The sequence below is a fragment of the Neolamprologus multifasciatus genome, chromosome 19, assembly GCF_963576455.1.
Source record: "Neolamprologus multifasciatus chromosome 19, fNeoMul1.2, whole genome shotgun sequence".
Classification (NCBI taxonomy): Eukaryota; Metazoa; Chordata; class Actinopteri; order Cichliformes; family Cichlidae; genus Neolamprologus; species Neolamprologus multifasciatus.
The window spans coordinates 20,724,976-20,745,092 of NC_140457.1; the positions used below are offsets into that span (position 1 = coordinate 20,724,976).

At 42.6% G+C, this 20,117-nt stretch overlaps 1 protein-coding gene across 3 annotated transcripts in view; it reads right to left on the reverse strand.

Moving 5' to 3' along the window:
- Positions 1-20,117, reverse strand: part of LOC146496538 (signal-induced proliferation-associated 1-like protein 1) — a 37,646-nt gene that overhangs the window by 11,040 nt on the left and 6,489 nt on the right. Inside the window, exons 1-7 of one of the 3 annotated variants that reach the window (XM_085143668.1) lie at positions 11,493-19,723; positions 8,244-9,937; positions 7,989-8,119; positions 6,684-6,872; positions 6,347-6,521; positions 4,538-4,641; positions 4,131-4,288 (exon numbers count right to left, since the gene is read on the reverse strand). In XM_085143668.1, coding sequence (XP_084999794.1) covers positions 4,131-4,288; positions 4,538-4,641; positions 6,347-6,521; positions 6,684-6,872; positions 7,989-8,119; positions 8,244-9,735 — 2,249 coding nt within the window. In that variant the 5' untranslated portion in view covers positions 9,736-9,937; positions 11,493-19,723. Of the gene's footprint in view, positions 1-4,130; positions 4,289-4,537; positions 4,642-6,346; positions 6,522-6,683; positions 6,873-7,988; positions 8,120-8,243; positions 9,938-11,492; positions 19,724-20,117 lie in introns of those variants that run through there. The other 2 variants (XM_085143667.1, XM_085143665.1) reach the window with 2 other exon arrangements.

Genomic DNA, 20,117 nt, shown 5'->3' on the forward strand with positions numbered 1-20,117 from the left:
GATTGCATTACAAGAATGCAAGTGTTTTGATGGCAAAATTTTCTTCCTGTAAGAAAAAATCCCAAAAGAAAACCAAAGGACACAGAGGAAGGAAGTGTTATTATGCATTGATAATTAGTTTTTGTTTCTTTGAGTTGGGGTTAAGGTCCAGAAGCAGGTATAAATAATTATTTTAGCCTTTTAGCTTAATTGACTCCTATTCATTGTGGACTATCTCCCAAGCGGCCAGGCTGAATTTCTTTGTAGCCAGATTAACAGAAAGTAGAATGGTACCCCAGGATTGGCTCTGGTAAGGATGTGTTTACTGCATAAGCATGTATATTAAATTATTTTAAAATGCATTTTAAAATTGCATATAACTTTTTTTATTAAACACATTCATAAAAAGTGGAGTATAGAATATGCATATGCAAAGATAAATAGATTGAAAACACAACACAACATACAGTTTACTGTATGGTTACCTCACCTCTGACCTTTGCTCTAAAAAGGAGGGTGTTCTAATTCCTACAGGCAAAGCTCGCGTCTTGTCCACTGCTCATATTACACTTCTACACAATGGCCGTTTGAGTTAAATTACTATAAATTAGTAACTGTGTGGCGATGCTGCCTTCTACATGTTCTTCATTAGAAATCTGGGAAACTTTACAAGAAAAACCTTTCAAAAGACTTTAAACTACCAATGAGGAAAAAACTTGTCTGCCTTCTTCCTTTATATAAGTATAGGGGCTATATATAGCTATAAGTGCATACGTGCATGTACACTAAAAACCGAAAAAACCAAGACGTGGTCTCGGATAAGCTACTTTGACAGTCCTGACAAAACTCCATCCAGCCCATTAAACAGATAACACAGCCTCTGCCTGTAGCAGAAATGCTGCAAACCATGGCCGACTGCACTCAGCATATAAATGCTATACATCCAATCCTAGATGACAAGCCAGCTCTCAGTGATGACACCCTGCCACTCTCTGCTACATCATGGTATATGGAGGAGCAGCACTGTGGCTCTGGCTCGCAAGCACAAACAAAGATCATTTCCTAAACAAAGATCTGGTTACGCAATCCTGCCTCGCTGGCCCCGTGTGACTTTGAGGCAGCGGTTGAAAGCAGCAGATTAGCACCCCGCTGGCCCCAGGCCACTTACTCCTTTAATGCTCCGGTTTGGCTCAATATGACCTGAGAATTATCCAGATCTCAGCAGCAGGCAATGACAGGCTATTAATAACTAGATGACTCAACAAATAAAAACATGCCCTTTATTAATAGAGATTAAAGAGGCAAATGCATTGTATTATAGTAAAGGGAAACAGGGGAGGAAAAAATCTCTTCATGTAAAACAAAGTTTCAAGCTAGCATATATGATGTGCAACAGTTTAAGGAAGGAGTGTGAAAGGGAGGGCTACTGAGCAGCTGAACTGTAAATCCCTGCATCAGGTACTCTTGTACGGTTTTGACCACCACACCATAGCATGCTGAACTCAACACAAACATGTGTAACTTACCTCCTGTCTTCATCAAAAAGTAACCAAGCTCTTCAGATTACTGCATCTAAACACTTATATTCAATCAAGGCGGTAAACAAACTGTCCCGATGCTAACTTAATTCTCCCTTGTTCCTATAATACAACACCCAACATAAACCACTCAATACTGTGTAGCAAATCCTTGTAACTGAGTTCTCGTGTCCAGACTCTTTTTTCTCCCCCCTTAAACCATCAGGGGAAGGCATCCAGGGAAAGACTTGTGACAAACAGTCAGGAGTGAAGTCTTAACACATGGTGCCTCAGTTCACACAGAATATGAGTTGAATTTGAAGACTGAGATTGTGCGGATGATTCTTGCGTAGGGTAGCAGGATTGTCTTCAAGGATTCAGTGTCTTGGGCCTCTCCATTTCTTCCATAAGGTAAACAACAAAGATTTCTCCCTTTCTCTCAGAGTATAAGCTAAAAGATGAACCCTTTATGCAAAAAGAAAAACAAACGAAAGCAGCCACGAGTCAATGAGATGGAGTAGCTCATCAGAAAAAAAGAAAAGTCGGCACGGAGACGAAAAATAAAAGGGCTCGAAATAAATTAGTCCAAATATGACGCCGCCGTGGCTGAACACACAGAAGGTTGGCTCGACCTGTCTGCTCCTCAGGTTGGCTCTGTGAGCTCTGAGAAACACTGCTCTTAACAGTCCTCCCCACTCACATGCATGTCCAGTGAAGAGAGCACTTCATGTGCATGGCGCTAACTCCTTCAGACCACTCCAACTCATGCTGCCCAAAGGCAAAGTGGCAAGCAAGGAAAGGAGGGGGAGGGAGGGTTGAGACTTGTATTTATATGAGTGTGTGAAGAGTGAGTCTTCGAGTGAATTAGTGTACGGCGGGTGGGGGGCAGTGTGTGCAAGTGAGCATGAGAAAGAGGTAAAAGGAGAAATGGGAGTAGGGGAGTGAGTGGGAGCAACTATATGTGTATAATATCTGTATGTTCAAAGCACAGAAAGAGCATGTGCAGTGGGGTAGAAACGCATAAGTGTCAACACCACACAACTCCACGGGAGAACCCCCATCAATGTGACAGCTACTGCACAAGTAATTTCTTCTATCTGACAATAATCAAACTAATTCACACGCATACAGATATGCAGTGGAAACGCAGCTCACGAAGACGGGACAGCAGCCAGGCAACAGGCTTTTATGCTAGCTTTTGCCTTCCAGTCAGTGCTTTTGTCTTAATGCTACTGTAGCTACCTGCATGAAAACACATCTACAAGCTCTGAAAAGTGGCGTGGAGCTTTTAAGAGTCCCATAAAAGGATCCGGTCCCAGACAGAGATGCGAAGCCAAAATCAGATTTTCATTCAACGTCACTGCTGAGGTTTGTCAGTTTGACCCACTTAAAATTGCAGTGCATCTCATTTTCACTTCATATGCTCATACACTGCCAAAGCATCGTCATTCAGCATAAAATTCTGCTGTCTGGTCTCAGACACCACCTGCTTTGCAAAGATATGCACAAGGTTTACTTTATGTAATTTATGTACATTAATTTATGTCAATGTATAACCACTACCTTTGAGGAGGCTAAACCTTGTTAAGGACTCTGCAGGACCAAAGCCTTTGAGCCTAAAGATCATGAAGGATCACACCAATAATCCTGCAGCAAAGCTACTTCCTCTTTTTAAGAAACAGCAAATCACAGAACAGGAAAGCACTGACTGAGAAAAGGAAGAATAAAATATTTTCACCAGTGTCCCGTCTACATTAACATTTCATAATTTGCTTAAAAATAACATCCAGTGACTTTTGATAATTAACAGAAAATATAGCTCCTCATCTATGTCATTGCTCATGTATTTATATTGCAGCACAGCTGCCACTAGACAGAGGAGTGATAAGGAAAACGGGCCCATTTCTTTAGCCTAAGCCATGTTAATCTGCAGTAAAACTGGTCACACCAGTTAACAAATTTATCTTGGCCCAGTCCCCAGAAATACCATAAGCTATGATTACTCTGACTCTTTAGGGACTCTATATATACTCTGAGTATACAAAAAATGGTTAAAGTACACAAGCTTAAGTAGAAGATGAGGTCGTACTGGACGGGGCTCCCTGGGATCTGTTTGTTAGAAAGTATGTGAACCAACACACTGTGCTGAAATACATATTAAAACTAAATATGAGCATGTGCTCTGATTCAGTATCAGATTTATCAGGGAAGAACAACCCTTTGTCCTTGATCTGTATAAACACTTAATTTTGTTCCAAGCTAGACTTTAGTTTCCTTAATTCAGTTAAGGAAACTAAAGTCTAAAGTCAGTCCTTTGTTCAGCTAGCTTTATTCCTCTTTTGATGATCTTCTCCCTCACAACAAGAAAGTTTGAGATATAATACATAAAGCCTTGCTGAGGTATAATAGGCCTCTTTTAAAGAGCCAGAAAGGGTACAATTAAAAGCAGAGTCACAAGCTTGTCAGCCAAGAGACCACAGTTGTTTTAAAACTTGTTTTCCCTCTATTGTTTTTTGTGAATTCTTTTCATTTTCAATTTTGGGTCAAGTTTAGGCACTAAAAAGTACTTGGTTAGTTTACAGATTCAAAACAGGCTGCTCATGTTTCATCTCTGCTGGTCGCTTAAAGACCCACCTGTAGCATGTGCTGTCGGAGCAGGGGTTGTGTACTCGTACGATGATGAAGACATGTTGAAAGTGGGAGCGAATAGTCTTGGGAGTGAAAGGGTGAGCTCCGGGCTCCTGGAACACTATGGTCACTATGTCGTTCCCAATGTGCCGCTTTCTCAGCAACTAGTCATTGAAAAACAAGGAATTTTTAGAGAGGCGTGACAACTGAATGTAAAAGTCATACAAAGGATTTGGTACGTTCCATTTACTGGCATTCAAAAAAAACCACATTCTTTAAAATGAAACCTGATTCTTGAATGATAAGTCATAACATTCCTCTCTGATGTCTTTGTGGCGCAAATAAAAAGAAGTTTTTCATTTCCGAAAACACAACTCAGGACATACCACGAAATATGTACTCCCCATCTTTACCTGCTGTTTGTTGTTGGGCGTGTAAGGCAGCAGAGTAGACACATGGAACATGATCTCATAATCCTTGTATGAAGTGTACAGGGAGTGAGTGCCCGTGGAATCCGCTGCAGGAAAAATAGGAATACAGTGTTCAGACTCATTGTATTGCTACTGCCATTCATTTTTCTTTTCAGTGTTTTTTTGTGCAAGACAGGATGCAATTTCACTGTAGCACAAACAGCTACACAATAGTCAGCTGTGGATCAATGTCAGCCTGTCACAGCTAATGTTAATAAAGAGAACAATTAATTGTTTTACTCATGCATCCTGTAAGGGAAGCTCGTTACATTTTTCCCTGCCATTGCACAACAAAGGGCTAGAATTACTAAGCAGGGAAAAATAGGCCGAGACCTAATATAGGAGCAGAGAGTTCAATGTGCAAATGTATGGAAGTTTAATTAATTTCCAGTGTTACAGCTGACCTGTCAGATTAATGTAAATAATAATTATTTACTATCACATTCTGATAAATCGAATGCTAATGTATTTATTGAAAATGTGCGCATCTATCTCGTTTTTTTTTTTTTAATTTGCTGTGTGAGGCTGCAGATATTTATCAAAGTCACGTACAGCACAGCCACCTGTGGGCAGCAGACAAAATCTGAATTGTGGCAAAATACAAAATCATATTGAGTGAAACCTGAGCGTCATTATTACAGCACACTTCTCACATCTGTCTGAGTCACAATGGTAGTTTCATTTTGACATATAACATGTTATTTAATTGATCTGATAATAAAGAGAAGGTAGATTTGTGGCGTTTAAACACAGCTCTGTGTACACGTGCTGCTGGTTAAAGACCTGGAAACAGAGGATTCAAAGCTGTCTGTATCAAATATGTAAAAAAAAAACCAAAAACCTAAATACTACAAACAGCTCAGATCACTGTTAAAAAAAACTTTAGCTATAGAAAGATTACTATATGCTCTAAGTCCACTTCTGCTCTGTTACATTAAAATGACAGTATAGGAAACCAGCAGTATGTGTTTAGGCTGAGAACTCAGTGAAGAGGACAGAGGCCAAGCTTTAGCAATGCTAACCCCCACAGCTTTGAGCAATCCACCCATGGCAATTACATGTTAATTCTGATAACATCTCCCAATGGAATTCCAAATAAATCAACTCTCCTAGGAACAACTATCACAGCCATATCGGGCACAAAATAATACATGCTTTTGTTTCAGCATTAAATAATGGCGCAATTTGCAGGAAATCACATGTATGATTCATTTAAATACACTCCTCGCAAAATTACGAGGTCTGAAAGAGGATTTTGTGTGTGATAAGCTCAGCTAAAATAACTCTGCCCATGCCTTTCAGTCAGAAACATCTTACGGCACCTCTTTAGCAAATCCCAAAACAATTTTTTTTGAAAGCCAAAAGTTTTGTACTATTGTAAACCAACAATAAATGTAGGGTAAATGATCTAGGGCCTCATTCATTCACCTAACAAATCTGTTTAGTCATGCCAAGCATGCACTAATAGACTGTTGTAGCGGGCATGTTGGTCAGAAGGAACAGAAAGTGAGATAAAAGCGGAGAAGATAAAGGCAAGATAAAGGGCCAAAGTTCAAAAACTATAAAGTGTAATATGAAGAAGGGGAAATCCAAGTCACCATTCACATCATGACTTACTTTCACTACCAAAACGAAAGATATCTACACTCTTATATGCAATCAGTTTCAGTGATCAGCGGGTTTAAAGATGTGTCACAACTTAGCACTATTTACTGTATGTGTCATCTATAAGTATGCTGGGGAAACTGTTACTTTTTGTGTCCAGCTGGGCTCTGTACTTGGTGAAGCCCCTGAGGCGAACCTTCTCCCCCAGCAGCTGGAGGAACTCTTCCAGAGCGGGACCGGCTACTTCGTTGTTGTACATTTCCTCCTCTGTGCTCTGCCCTGCTCGGCAGTACATCACTCCCACTTTTACCTGAAAACTCAGCTGGGAACAAGCAAAGACACAAACATGACAGTCAATTTATTTCTTTAATCTACTTCAGCAGTGAGCAGGTTGAATAAAAGAATTCCTATTCAGTTATTATAAACACATGTTGCAGCACTTTAAACTTTCAATCCTTTGGAAAATTGTTTATTTTCCGCCTACCCCTTGTTCATCCAGTTTCATCAGCTGCTCAGTGACTTTGGGTGTGTTGAGAGCCAGTCTGAGGCAGGAGAGATCCAGCTCAGGCAGAAGATACTCCAGTACATCTTTAATGGGCAGACCTCGGCTGGTGCCATGCTTAGAGGTGGAAGGCACTGCATCTTCTAGTATAGAACCTCGAAGAGTTATCAGCTGGAAACGCAGAGATGAAGAGGAGGAGATTACAGTGAGGAGCGCGAGAACCAAAGGAATGCACCTCAGGAATTTTTAATGCGCTTTGAACTCTTGGAGATGAAACACAGTGATAACAAAACATGCCTGACATGTTTTGTTATCACATGGAAGGAAACACAGGCTGCTGTGGTTCTTAAAGTCATAGCTGCCTCTTATTCAACCATTAAGAAGTTATGTGAATACATAGAACAATCACAAAGTGCAACCGAGGAAGAAGAGGAGGTGGAAGGGCTTGTCTAAGCGTTCTGTGTACACAAAGTGTGCATTGTGCCGGGCTCTGGGACTGAGCTCAATCACTTGGCTATCATAAGCAGCTGGAACGGATGGAGACTTTCTCTCTCCTGCAAGCTTGAGGCTGTGCTGGGCTTGTTTTTACAATAGACCTGTGTTCCCCATGTCTAGAAGGTATGGTGGGGGTGTGCTTAGGTAATTCAGGCTAAAGTGTGGGGGTTTAATCACATGCACCTGTCCTGCCTCAGTCCACAACAAACAGCCCCAGGCAGATGCCTTTATCCACTGTCTGGGAATGCATGTCCATATAATCCCATAACGCAAAATTCAAAATCCAATATCCCAAGCCAAACACAGAAGACAGGGGAGCTAACACAACCACTAAATATGACAGTCTATTTTTACTGAAACAAAGATGTTAAGTTCTCCGCACAGCGGTTTTAGGTTGCTGACAGGCCTTGGAGGCTGGAGGATGAGCGCACTTCCTGAAGTTTCTTCACACATTGCTGATATTGTGAGACAGCTGAATAGCCCAGGGGTTGGTTGCATAACCAAAAAAAAACAAAAAAAAAACCCAAACAAGGACTGAGACTTATTTTACCTTGAGCTGGTCTTCCTAATATGGGATGCATAGAGTTGTTGCAATAAACACACCTTCTATATGGTTATATAAGGTCTGTGGTGCATGTATAACACCCTAAATCCAAAGACGCTTGCTTCACAGACAAGCAAAGTAATTTGTTTCCCAAACTGGTGAAATGCTGTGGGCATATTTTTCCACAGTAGACAGGAATAGCATGACGTTATGCTGAGGTTCCATGCAGGACGGACACTATATCTGACCTCGCTGGTCCTGAAGATGACACGATAGTTATACTGCTGGCCATGCTCCTTGTCCTCCTCCAGCTTCTCTCTGCGCATGCTCACTGCCACTGGACCCAATGCCTCATCTAGCCCAAAGTAGTTCCAATGATCTGAGGTAGAAGTAGTAGTACAATTAAAAACTGATCATGTATATTCAACAGCACTACTTCTTTAAACAATAAATCCATCTATATGCTATGACAGCTGTAATGAAAGCAGGTGAATGCATCTCACCCCTCAGGTAGAAGAACTTCCGATAGTAGTAGGCTCCCAGGTCCACGTGCTCCACAATGTATTGTTTGCCCTTTTCGCTGAGCGTGCTCGGGCCCTCCTTTGGTCCCTCAAGAACTGCTACTCCAGCATTGGTTAAGTGTGTGCTCACAGATGTTTCGTACAAGTTATTTTCCCCACTCAGGGTCCCTGAGCCACAGTTTCCAGCTCCGCCACCCACAAGCCCATGATACCCTGGCCCGTTAGACCCCAGCTTGCGCCTCGCAATGCCATCGGCACCGATCTCATTGCGGAAGCAAGGGCAGCTTAGCAACATTTCGTTGCTTTGTTCATCTCCAGCATCCAGGCTAGGACTGTCCCTGGAATTGAGATCTTCCTGGCTTCCACTAGGAGAGCTATAAGGCAGGCTGTGGGTGGATGACAGAGTAGAGGTAGCAGAGGCCACGGCAGCGGCAGACGCTCCCGTGGTGGTGTTTTTCCTCTTGCCTGCAGTCTGCCGCAACTGAATAATTTCATTGAGGTCAAAAAGCATGCTCTGAACATCGTAGTGAGCGAACCCTTTCTGACACACCCAGGGCTTGAGAGGAGGACCCGTGTCATCCGTTCGGCTGTCCTCCACATCAGACCCCGCTCTGGGGGAGTCGGACTCACCTCGCACGTTCCTAAGTTTACGGAATATAGACTCGCCTCCTGTTTCAGACTTTGTGCGTCTCTTTGGGGGCTTATCTCTGTCCTTCGCCTTAGGAAGATGACCGTCTGTGACATCCTCCTGAAGATCAATAATCCCTTGCTTGGATGCAATATTTAGCATGTCCTCCAGTTTCTCTGGAGCAGGGCTACGTTGATCAACTTTGTCGCCTTGATAGCCCTTAAGCATTTCAAAGAAGCTGTCTCCAGCTACTCCATGTTGATCTATCGAGGAGGTGCTGCCATATTCACGGTGAAGAGGGGACAATTTGGCTCCCGATGATGGACCCCACTCCTCACCACTGTCTCCACTGCCTTCCATCTCACCGACAGTCATGTCACTATTGCTGCGCTGGCGGATGCGTCTCTGCCGTGGGTTTCTATGTGCAGGACCTCTATAGTCTCCTGGAGCGAGGTAACGGGTGTCAGGGCTGTAATTGTTAGCCTGGGACTGGGCTCGATTCTTTAAAGTGTTGTGGATGTTACGCAGCATTGTTGAGTCCTGAGGGCTCATTATAGAGCCTAACTTTATGTGACTTTTTCCAGCTGAGGGCACACCAGAGTTCTCAGGCTCCGTAGATGAATGCCACAGAGGCATCGTAACGTCTTTCCTTGGGGGCCAATCGGCCACACGAGCCCGTACACCCATTTTAGGCACTCCTGTGCTCACAGTGGCGTGGATGTTGTCAGTGCGGCTTGAAACAGGAACCCCATTGGCCATACGCAGGTGGCGGGTGTAAAACTCATCACTGGCGGGGACCGAACCCCCAACGGTACGCTCCATGGGTGGGCGCTTCAGGCTGGTCATTACATAAGTGCCAAAGGCAAAAGGCACTCAGCAGGTGAGCATGGCTGCCTCTGGGATGGGACACTGCTCTCTGACCTCATGAGCCATTTGATTGTCTGGATTAAGAGGCAAATTCACCTCATCAGCACTCAAGACGGCTTTATGCCTCCTTACATGTGTCGAGACTGCCACAGGGCATTTTCCACACTCCAAACACCCGCTCCTGGAAACAAAAGAAAAATCAGTAAGTGCATAGAGTAATATTCTAAAGAACCATAAATGAATACGCACGATGAGTCACAAGGCTTTTTCCTGTCATAAATAAGACTGGAAATAAAGGAAAACAAGCAGTGTAGCAGATATTATTTAGAGCATTCTTTATATTTATTAATTAACACCACCTCTGCAGTACATTTTATATTAGTGTGGTTTTGAAAATATCTACTCTCAGGAATAGAGGGCATCCTTTCTTCCAACCTTTCCCCAAAAACCAAAAACAAAACACACAAGGACATCTTCAGAAATATGCAAATGCTTATTTTCTATAAAAAGCAGTATATATGTGGGATGCACGGACCTGCCTGGAGAACAGAATGTGAATTCTTTTCTCTTTTTAAAAACGTTCAATTTCAGATAAGGGAGCCTACTTTTCAAACCAATTTCAGCATAACCATTGTGGGGAAACACAGAAAGTCTGCCAAATTATAAAAAGAGGTTAGCAGTGAGTGCATGTTTTTTTTCCTTGAAAGTCTAAGCCATTTCCTTAATAAGATCGTTTATGTAGATGGAACAGGAGTGAGAGAACAATCTAAATATCTTCAGCTGGCAGACTTCTAGCTCACCCCTTCTCTGACATCTCCTCGAATGCCCCTTTAAATAGCCAAACATTAGTGATTTGTATTGCTTAGTCGCACTTGTCAGGATCAAATATGCCAAGCTGCACATCAAAAAGCAAAGTGGCCCTTTGAAAGTCATCTGAAAAGTGGGTGATGATCCTCTGCCTGACAAATCAGGCCAATTTGGCAGTGAGACACTGAGGGAGATTAAGGCTTTACTTTCACTTGGCCCTGACTGGCTGTGGCTGTGATCACATTAGCCACCAGCAACGAGAGCACTGTGACGGTCCTATAGCACAGCCACCTTCACACTGCATCAAAACATCAGGAGCAGCTCAAAATCATGCAGTCCTTAGCAGAAAGAAGGCCCTCACCTTTGTTTAAACCATACAGAATTAAGGAAATGGAAGCTTTTCATCAAAGGCAACAAACTACAATGTATGTGAAAGTGGTGCACAGTATCACGTGACCGGCAACGTTGCCACAGTGGCACAGTTAAGTGAGAGACGGGCAAAATATTCCCTAGATGCTTTCCTCATATGTTTGATATATCAACATCGATTTAGAAGTCATGCAAAGAGTGTAAGCACAAAATCTCAAAGCTCTGCAGATGATTCAGTTTTCAGAAAGCCTTAGGCAAATCAGCCAGAGTCAGCCTAGCTTCAGTACACAGAAGAGTGCTTTCTGACAACAAATCTTTAAGCCTGTGCATATTATGCAGCAGAGTGGGATTCTGCAGGCCCAGTATTGTGCAAAAAACATGCAGCATTAAATCATGCAGTAGCAATTAAAGTCATAAATCCTGCTTGCAAAATGTAGCATGCGGAGGCTAATGTGCTTACAGGCTTTTGCACTGTTTTTGCACAAACAAACTGTGAGCTGAAACAAACATGAAGACTTTCAAATCAAACCCAGTATATCATTTTAATGGGTAGAGCTTACAAGCAAAAATGGCCTCGGATCACATCATTCGACCTTCATGTATCTTTTGAAATCTTCAGCGAGAGCATAATCAAGTAGGATGACAGGCAGTATCTCCAATATGATCTTCAGTCTGTCACACAAGGAGGTTTTCCTGCTTAGCTGAATGGACATCAATTGTTTGAGGCATGGCAGTAGATTACGTGCCTGGAGCAAATTAATAAACACTCATTATTTATTTAAAAATAACTAATTCATGTCCTACTAAATCTCTCTTTCTCTCACGTTTATAGGAGTGAAAATAGTCAGGGAATGCAAGTTAAACCATGCGTCTAGTCCCAGAGCGTTGGGCCTCATTCCCTTATGCCGCCGAGCGTCCACAGGGACAGAGAGATGATTTGAACTAACACACGACACACGTGCGCACACACATGTCCCAGAAAACAGGCCTCTAATCTCCTCGCTGACAGTTATGCAGACAGACGGCTGACTTCATGGTCCTGTCAGATTAAAAGAATAACTATAGCAATGAGACTTAGAGTCTTGTGTTGGCTGAGAGCGGGGAAAACTTTATAAGAAACAAAGATAAAACCTAACGATTCACAGGATAATGCCGTCTTGTTCTAACCCATCCTATCAGTCTTTTTCTATTTAAAAAAAAAAAAAAAAGAAGATTTTTCCACATCTCAGTGGGACGTGTCTAGACAGCTTCTGCATGCTGACCAAATTTGGTTAACTTCCTGTAATTGGGGCTCTAACCTCTGAGTGTAGACCATGTGACCCTACCTAGAGATGAGAAAAAGAGCAATAAAGAGGTGATGATTTTATGACATACCTCTCATGATCTACAATTTGTTGATTGTGTGCTTCTGGGGATGAGACAGCGTAATGAGTTTCTTGGAAGCCTCAGTGTGTGTTTAATTCAGCTCATACAGTGGGGCCTTCCAGACACCCATGAAATCAAAGGTGGAAGACAGACAGCAGTCAGTCAGCAGGAACGGTGAATCGTGCAGTGAATCACAAGCATGGGCTGAGGGTATGAGAATGTCCTGAGTCATCATCATTAAGGCACAGCTTGGCTTACTAGACTTATATTAAAAAAAAAGACTGTGTCTCCTGAAGGGGAGTCCCATTTGCTGATCTTACTGATGTTGATGAGAGAAAGGACAACATGCTGCAGTTGAAAGAGTCTTCCCCCTCGGGTCTCCCAACAGAGAGGGAATGAAGTTTCCCAGTACAACAGGCAAGTGTATCCAAAGCCGAGACAAAAGAGCCGAAGGATTGCCCTACAAGCTTGTAATTACTGCGTGCTTGAATGAGGCTAAGGGGCTGTTTGCCTGACACCATTGGCTTTCAAACAGGCACCCTACCATTTAGTCCATCGGCTCTCTCTGTGTACTAATCTTTCCCCGCTCTAAGGGTTGACAGGGCTGTTGGGCAACAGACACAAAGGTCCCTCTGTCCAAGCTTGGTCAAAAACTGGGGCCTCATTCCAGCACAGTGAAGTCTTTGAAAATTGCCTGGCACGGGAACCTCACTATAGCTGTTTGTATGCGGCCGCCAGGAAAAACCAGATGAATTAAATGCAAAGCGGAACTGGAGAGATAGAGATGGAGCAAATATCAAACCAGAATTTGGAAAGAAGGGAAACAGATTTATTTTTCTAAAAAAAAAAAACAAAACGTAAAAGACAAAAGAATAATGTCAAAAAAGGGGGAAAAAACTGTCTGTATGAGATTCTTAACAGGACTGATTAGCTGTTCTGTAATCCACTCACTCACAGCTGCAGCACATATTAACTAGCAGATAACTGAGGGTTAGGGAGAAAAATGGAAAGCTATCATGTCTGGGAAAGATGAATACACTATAAAAGGAGCCAAAAAAAAAAAAAAAGAGAATACATAGGGAAGCGAAAACTCATCTACAACTGGCCACAATGTAATGCACCAGTCAGAAAGAGACTGATGTAATAATAGTCAAGCCAGACTCCTACACAGCATTTCTCTTCATGTAGGGCGTGTAAGTGACTGAGGGGTGAACTGAGGTAGCCGCTGAACTTCCAGATGCACAGGACGTAGCAGAGCAACTTCACTAGTTCCTTCTCTCTGTTTGACTCTCCCTGTCTTTCTCTCTGCCCTTCCCCACCTCTCCCTGCTGCCTCCTCCTGTTCACAGATCTGGCTGAGAACCAGGCACGAACCTGCCCGTCCATCTGATTGAGCAAACCTGAGAACCTGACACCTTCAGGGGAAAACAAGGCAGGCATGCTGGCAGACAAACAACACTAGCATCATCCAACTGCGAGCAAAGATCCTGGAATTCCACCAATTTCAGTGGAGGAAGTGATGAACATCTGTGTGCATGGAGGGGAAGAAGTCGGGCATGTTTAGGCAATGCTGTCTGCCCAAGAGTTATAAAACACCTTTAATTAAAAAAAAAAAAAAAAAAAAGCTTGTCTTCTATTCTTGCAGTTACCTTACACTGAAAGCTTTGATCTAGGTTGTACCCGCTCTGGGTGAAGTGGAGTGCCACACTGAGAACTGGGCCGATGAACACCACGTGTAGTTGGAGGACTTGAAAACCCAGTGGCAGTGTATCGACATTCATCACATCCATTGTCCTGTAGTGCGCCGTTGTGCTAACGCTCCTCTGCCTTAATGCTGGGCCCCCCCTCGCTATCACTGCAGCACAGTTCAGTGAGTAATGGGTAGCGCTAACCGCTGGCAAAGTGAATTTCACTCACGGCCGTACACGAGACGACAGTTCTGGAGGAGAGCCAGAAACACATTCATTGCCATTATCTCCAGCAGGGCGTCCTCGATCCTTCCTCTCCTCTTACACAGAAAGCACTTCAGCAGGGTTTCACGTGGGAGACACAGGAGAATAAACAGACACTTGAAACACTTTACATAGTTTATAGTTAGCAACAGCAAACCCATTCCTATATCCAATTATCTGGGTGGGCCCCAAGTTCTGACAATGAAAGCCTTTGTCCAACTCCTACAGTGACACTTTTTTAAAAAAACAAAAAAAGACCAAAGCTAATTGCACAGCTAAGTGCTTAGGTGGTCTACTTATCTAGACTAAAGAAGAATTACTACCTCTTCTGTTTAACACCTGATAATAATCTGTCAAAGAAAATTGTCTTAAATAGGTTTATAGTTGATTTGAATTATGCTATGCTATAACATTATGTACAGTCATTTAATTTATAAAGACAATGGTTTAGAGCCTCATATTTGACTGAGACAGTTTAGATATAATCCCATCATCTTTTAGAGATTGTGGCTTAGAAAGAGCAGTGGAGAGGAAGCAGTGTGCTGCTGCCTGAAGAGGAATGTAAAAAATTCTAATGAGGTGGCCGCCTAGCTGCTGAACTGCAGCAGTTCGGAGCTGGGTTTTAAAAGTGGAAGTCTGCTCAAGGCTGTACTTTCCCTCTCCTTGCCCTTCCTCCCTGCCTGCCTACAACCCTAGGACTCCATTAGAGACAGGGAGCTACTGATGCACATAGACAGGTACATGCCGATACAAAGACCCGAGCACACACACACGTGCACACACATTCATGCACAGCAAAACCCAGAGAATAAGGTAGCAAAGTCTACAGAAACAATATCTACACAACAACAGAGATTGTGCTTATGAGAACAATCCCTGGGAACTGATGACTGATGGATACCAGTTTCTGAAGCGAAACCACTTGTTGTTTAATCATAAACAGCACTTTTGTGTCTCCCACCGGTCCGCTGAGATGTTATTTCTGGAAAACCTGTCTCAAACCAAAAATATATTTTCTTTGAAATTTCATGTTTGACATGCAAATTATGGTCTCTTTATGATCTCCGTGCAGAAACTACTCAGACTGCCCAGAATAAAAAGATCACCCTATGCACAATTCAACTTTCCAAAGATACCTCTTAACAAAAATAAACAATAAAATGTAAAATGTCTGTGCAAATAAAGAGGCTGGCCAAATATAATCTTTTTTAAATGCTTCTGTTGTCACTGGAAATCTTTATTGCCATTTCTTCTCAAACTGTACACTGCAGACACTGTTCCCAGGTGGAAGCTGGTGAGGGATTTTATTCTTGTTGCCTAGCGATGTGAGGATGTTGCAATGAGCATGTAATTTACACGGATGCTCTGACTAGCCTGCTGTTCATTTCCTGGTGAATAACCTGTTCTCTCACTACAGATCTGTGTTGCTTGTGGACTTTTACGAAGGTGTATGCTGAATTAATAAAATTGTTTTATCCAAGTACAAGCGTTTAAGACTGGCCAGCACCGCAGTCTTGGATAAGCACCGAAAATCATGGTCAAATAATTAATTCAGCAAAGTAGTGAACAACTTTGTACATCCGTTTCTGTGAACAATTTCTTCTTCTTTTTCAACACAGCCTCAAGGGTTAACAATTTGTCTACCTCAGTACCAAGAGGCATCTTTGGAGTCTCCATTTCTGGGCACAGTTTACGTGCATTCACTTTCTCAGTTTCTCCATAGGAAACATGAACGCTTTGGAAAAACCTTGGCTCTAAAACAGAGATTCTCTGTGTGTGGCACCGGCACTATGTTGATATAGTGCCATGAAGATAACTGCAGGAAACCTTGGTACAACTGGTGGCATGTTGCCAGTAGCTGATGATAAAGACCAAAGAGCACTGTCATCTGACTCTCACCTGGTGGTACTCATTAAGCACAGTCAAACTGGCACTATCATTTGAGCTGTTTTTCCTGAGTAGCCACCAAACACGAGTTGGCCCACAGTAAGCGTGTCCACAGCAGTCCTGCCCTTTGGGGCCCTTATATGGCTTTTCTATGGGTAAGCCCACAGAAATATAACCATATAGGTTGGTTGCCATGTCCCATAGGAATTTTGCTTTTTGGGGCACCTTAGAGGGAAATCTGTGAGCATCCCACAGTGACTTTGCCCATAGAAAACCCATACGAGGTACATATAGGGTTGCCCACATGGGGCCCATAGCAGTTTTGCTCTTTTGAGTCTCCATGAGGGTTGGCCCATGCAGGTCAATAGGCCATTCTTAATAAATGGAAAGGGAGAAAAAAAGACTGAGGTATACCAAATTACAAAAGAACTGGACTGAAAATCAATGATAACAGGTCTTATGAAGTGATAAATCCACCACATGTTTAGTTCAAACTGGTGTCAAGAAGTAAAGAGATCAAGAGCGGTTAAACCTCTCTTGACAGAGGTTCTGTCATGGTTTGGGGCTGTATTTCAACCAGTGCTGTTGGTGATTTTTCCAAAATTGATAGTTATGAACACAAAAAAGTATAATCAGAAGTTGATCCTCCATGCAATAGGATGGATTGGTAATAGCTTCTTTTTTCAGTACGACAATGATTCCAAACACACTGTCATCCCTGGAAAGAAAAACATACAACAGACCACCCTCAGTCATGGACAGGCCTCCCCAGAGCCTGGATAAAATTGAGGTTACTGTACATTTCTCCTTAATCCTAGAAATGTGGTTTCAAGCCAGATGCTTACTCTGAATAACACTTTTAGGAATCCTGGAGTCATTTTTGACCATGTCATTCAATACGCATTTTGAACAAATATGTAGGACTGCTTTTTTCCATTTGTGCAATATCTCCAAAATTAGAAACATGCTGTCTCAGAATGACGCTGAGAAACTAGTTCATGTATTTATTACTTCTAGGCTGGACTACTGTAATTTATTATTATCTGGATGTCCTAAAAATTCCCTGTAAAGCCTTCAGTTGATCAAAACATGCTGCAGCAAGAGTACTGACAGGGACTAGACAGAGAGAGCATATTTCTCCTATATTGGCTTCTCTACATTGGCTTCCTGGTAAATGCAGAATTGAATGTTAAATCCTGCTCCTCACATACAAGGTCTTGAATAATCAGGCCCCATCTTATCTTATAGTACCTTATTACCCCATTAGAGGTCTTCACTCTCAGACTGCAGGCTTACTTGTGGTTCCCAGAATATTTAAAAGTAGAATGGGAGGCAGAGCCTTCAGCTTCCAGGCCCCTCTTCTGTGGAATCACTCTACTTTTAAGATTAGGCTTAAAACTTCCCTTAGTGATAAAGCATATAGTTATGGCTGGATCAGGTGACCCTGAATCCCCCCTTAGTTCTGCTGCAATACGTCCAGGCTGGTGAGGGATTCCCACGATGCATTGAGTGTTTCTTCTTCTTGAGTCACCGTTTTCACTCACCATGTGTTTATACACTTCTCTGCATTTACTTACTTGTTATTATTAATTTATGGTTCTCTTCCACAGCATGTCTTTTGTCTTTTGCGACAGATGGCCACCTATCCCTGAACCTGGTTCTGCTGGAGATTTCTTCCTGTTAAAAAGGAGTTTTTCCTTCCCACTGCCTCCAAAGAGCGTGCTCATATGATTGTTGGGTTTTTTTTCTCTGTCTTCTTTACTGTATATCACTGTAGGGTCTTTACCTTAGGATAAAAAGCACCTTGAGGCAACTGTTGTTGTGATGAGGTACGATATAAATACATATTTTCATATTATTGAACCCAAACTTTTATTTATAGCTATATCTATATAAGGCAGACATAGATGTCTATATAGAGCTAGGATCTATCTGTACATAATGAGTACTTTGGACACAGTCTGAACATCAGAAAAGTCAGCCTGCTGAAAGTCATACCAACTTTAATGTAAGACCCTTTAAAAAAGGAAGGAAAAAAAACAGCTTGAGAAATGTAATTTGTCTGCCCTGCACCACACAGGAAATCTATTTAGAACCATTTCTAAAACAGTCTACCTCTCATCAACTATTCTGTCATTTCCTGCAGGTGAACAATATCTGCAATTTATATGGGAAAGTTTCCCTGCAACGTCCTGAGAGAAAGCTTCAGTATTCTCGACCAACTCATCTTTTAGCTTCTGCTTTTACAGACAACGACCAAAAGAAAATGAAAGGCAGTTCCTGTTGTTGTTCTAATGCATTTGAATTTAACCACAGTTTTACTTCTATTATAAAAGAAAACCTCAACTTTCCACACTGAACTGAAAAAAGAAACTGACCTGAGCAACGGGGCCAACAATGCAAAGAGAGCATTTCCCAGCAGCGGGCCTTGTTAAACACGGCTATGACGACTGGGAGGTGTTTCTAGGGCTAGTCTGTTTACTTTATTCACCCTACAAAAGGTAAATTCCCTCTCTTAATATCTGAAAAGCAGTGAACCTATTTGTTACCAAACAAATACTCCGAGCTCAGCATGGGTCTGGCACACTCCACTCTATGTGCTCAAGTATATGTGCTGGGATGAAGCAGTTTCATCAATTGAGGATTAAAATAGAAGGATGGGAGGGCGAAGCTGCGGTATAATTAACAGTGTTGATGCAAGGAGGAGGGTTGAGAGAAGAATCTGTGGGCTTGCTGTCTATAATTGAGCCCCTTCACGTGCTAAAAGACGGGGGATGGGACTCAGCCAGGGGTCCCAGCAAACACTTCCAAGCCTGCTATTACTTCATTCTCGGATCACAGGCACTTGTGAGCAAAGCAAATCAGAGTAAGCCCTTAGTGCTTCTCACAGTAACGTGCACAGATTAATTTTGACTGTTCCACTGGAGCAGCGTCTCTTCATCGTCATTTGCAGCACAACAGTGGAGCTGTATGAAAGTTTGAACTGGGATAAATACCGGGGGTCATGAGATGTCAATCAAAATGCTAAGTAGATCATAGTTTTCTGATTGAACATCACTGGACGCCCCAGGCTGTGGGCACCCAGTGGTCATATACACACTCCATGCCAGGAAACTCATGTCCTAGCTGTCCAAACACCAATAGAGTAATCAATAATATTCCTGAAAATCAACACACTTGGAAACAGAAAGCACATGCGTTACACACAGTGGTTGTTAGAAATCCAGTTTATGGCCACATTGTTCCAATTGGAAACAAACCAATCAATGTTAAAATTTTAGCCCTATGAGTTAGAGCTTAGGGCTCTCAGGATGTTGGCCAATCAGTTGGATCACATTGCTCTGTCATTTGGGGTAAAAGGAGCAGCATAACCTACAAAGCACCTCCAGTGGACCTGCATAATCCTTGGCTTGTCTATTGTCTTGTGTCTGTGAGCTTCCAGATCAAATTGCATCAATGTGCTTGGACCCTGTTGTACTTCCTTGTAAGTCCATCCATTCACTTTCTTAACCACTTATCCAGCTACAGCCACAGGATCTGGAGCCCATCCCAGCTGACAATGAGAGAGAGGCAGCGTCAACCAAACAGAGTTTGGTTGACGCAGAGCCAGACCGCCACCAGAGCCAGACCGCCACCAGACTGACACAGACTTACAACCACCCACATCCACGCTTAAAGCCAATTTAGAATCACTAATTAACCTTTGGACTGTGGGAGGAAACCAGAGCATCCGGGGAAAGTCCACAGAGTCCAAGGACACCATGCAAATGTCCCAGAGAAAGTGTATAAGTCTGATGTTCTATATTTACTGCTGCATAAAATGCAAAAAAGTGAAACTGTATTCATGAGCAAGACCAGTGGTTTGGAATGCAGGAAGGGTCAAGAGAAAGCATTTACATCTTTGCATACAACCGTGGATTAGCAGCAAGGTCAGCTAACGGCAACCTGTCACATTTTTACAGCTGAGGTGTTGATATGACAG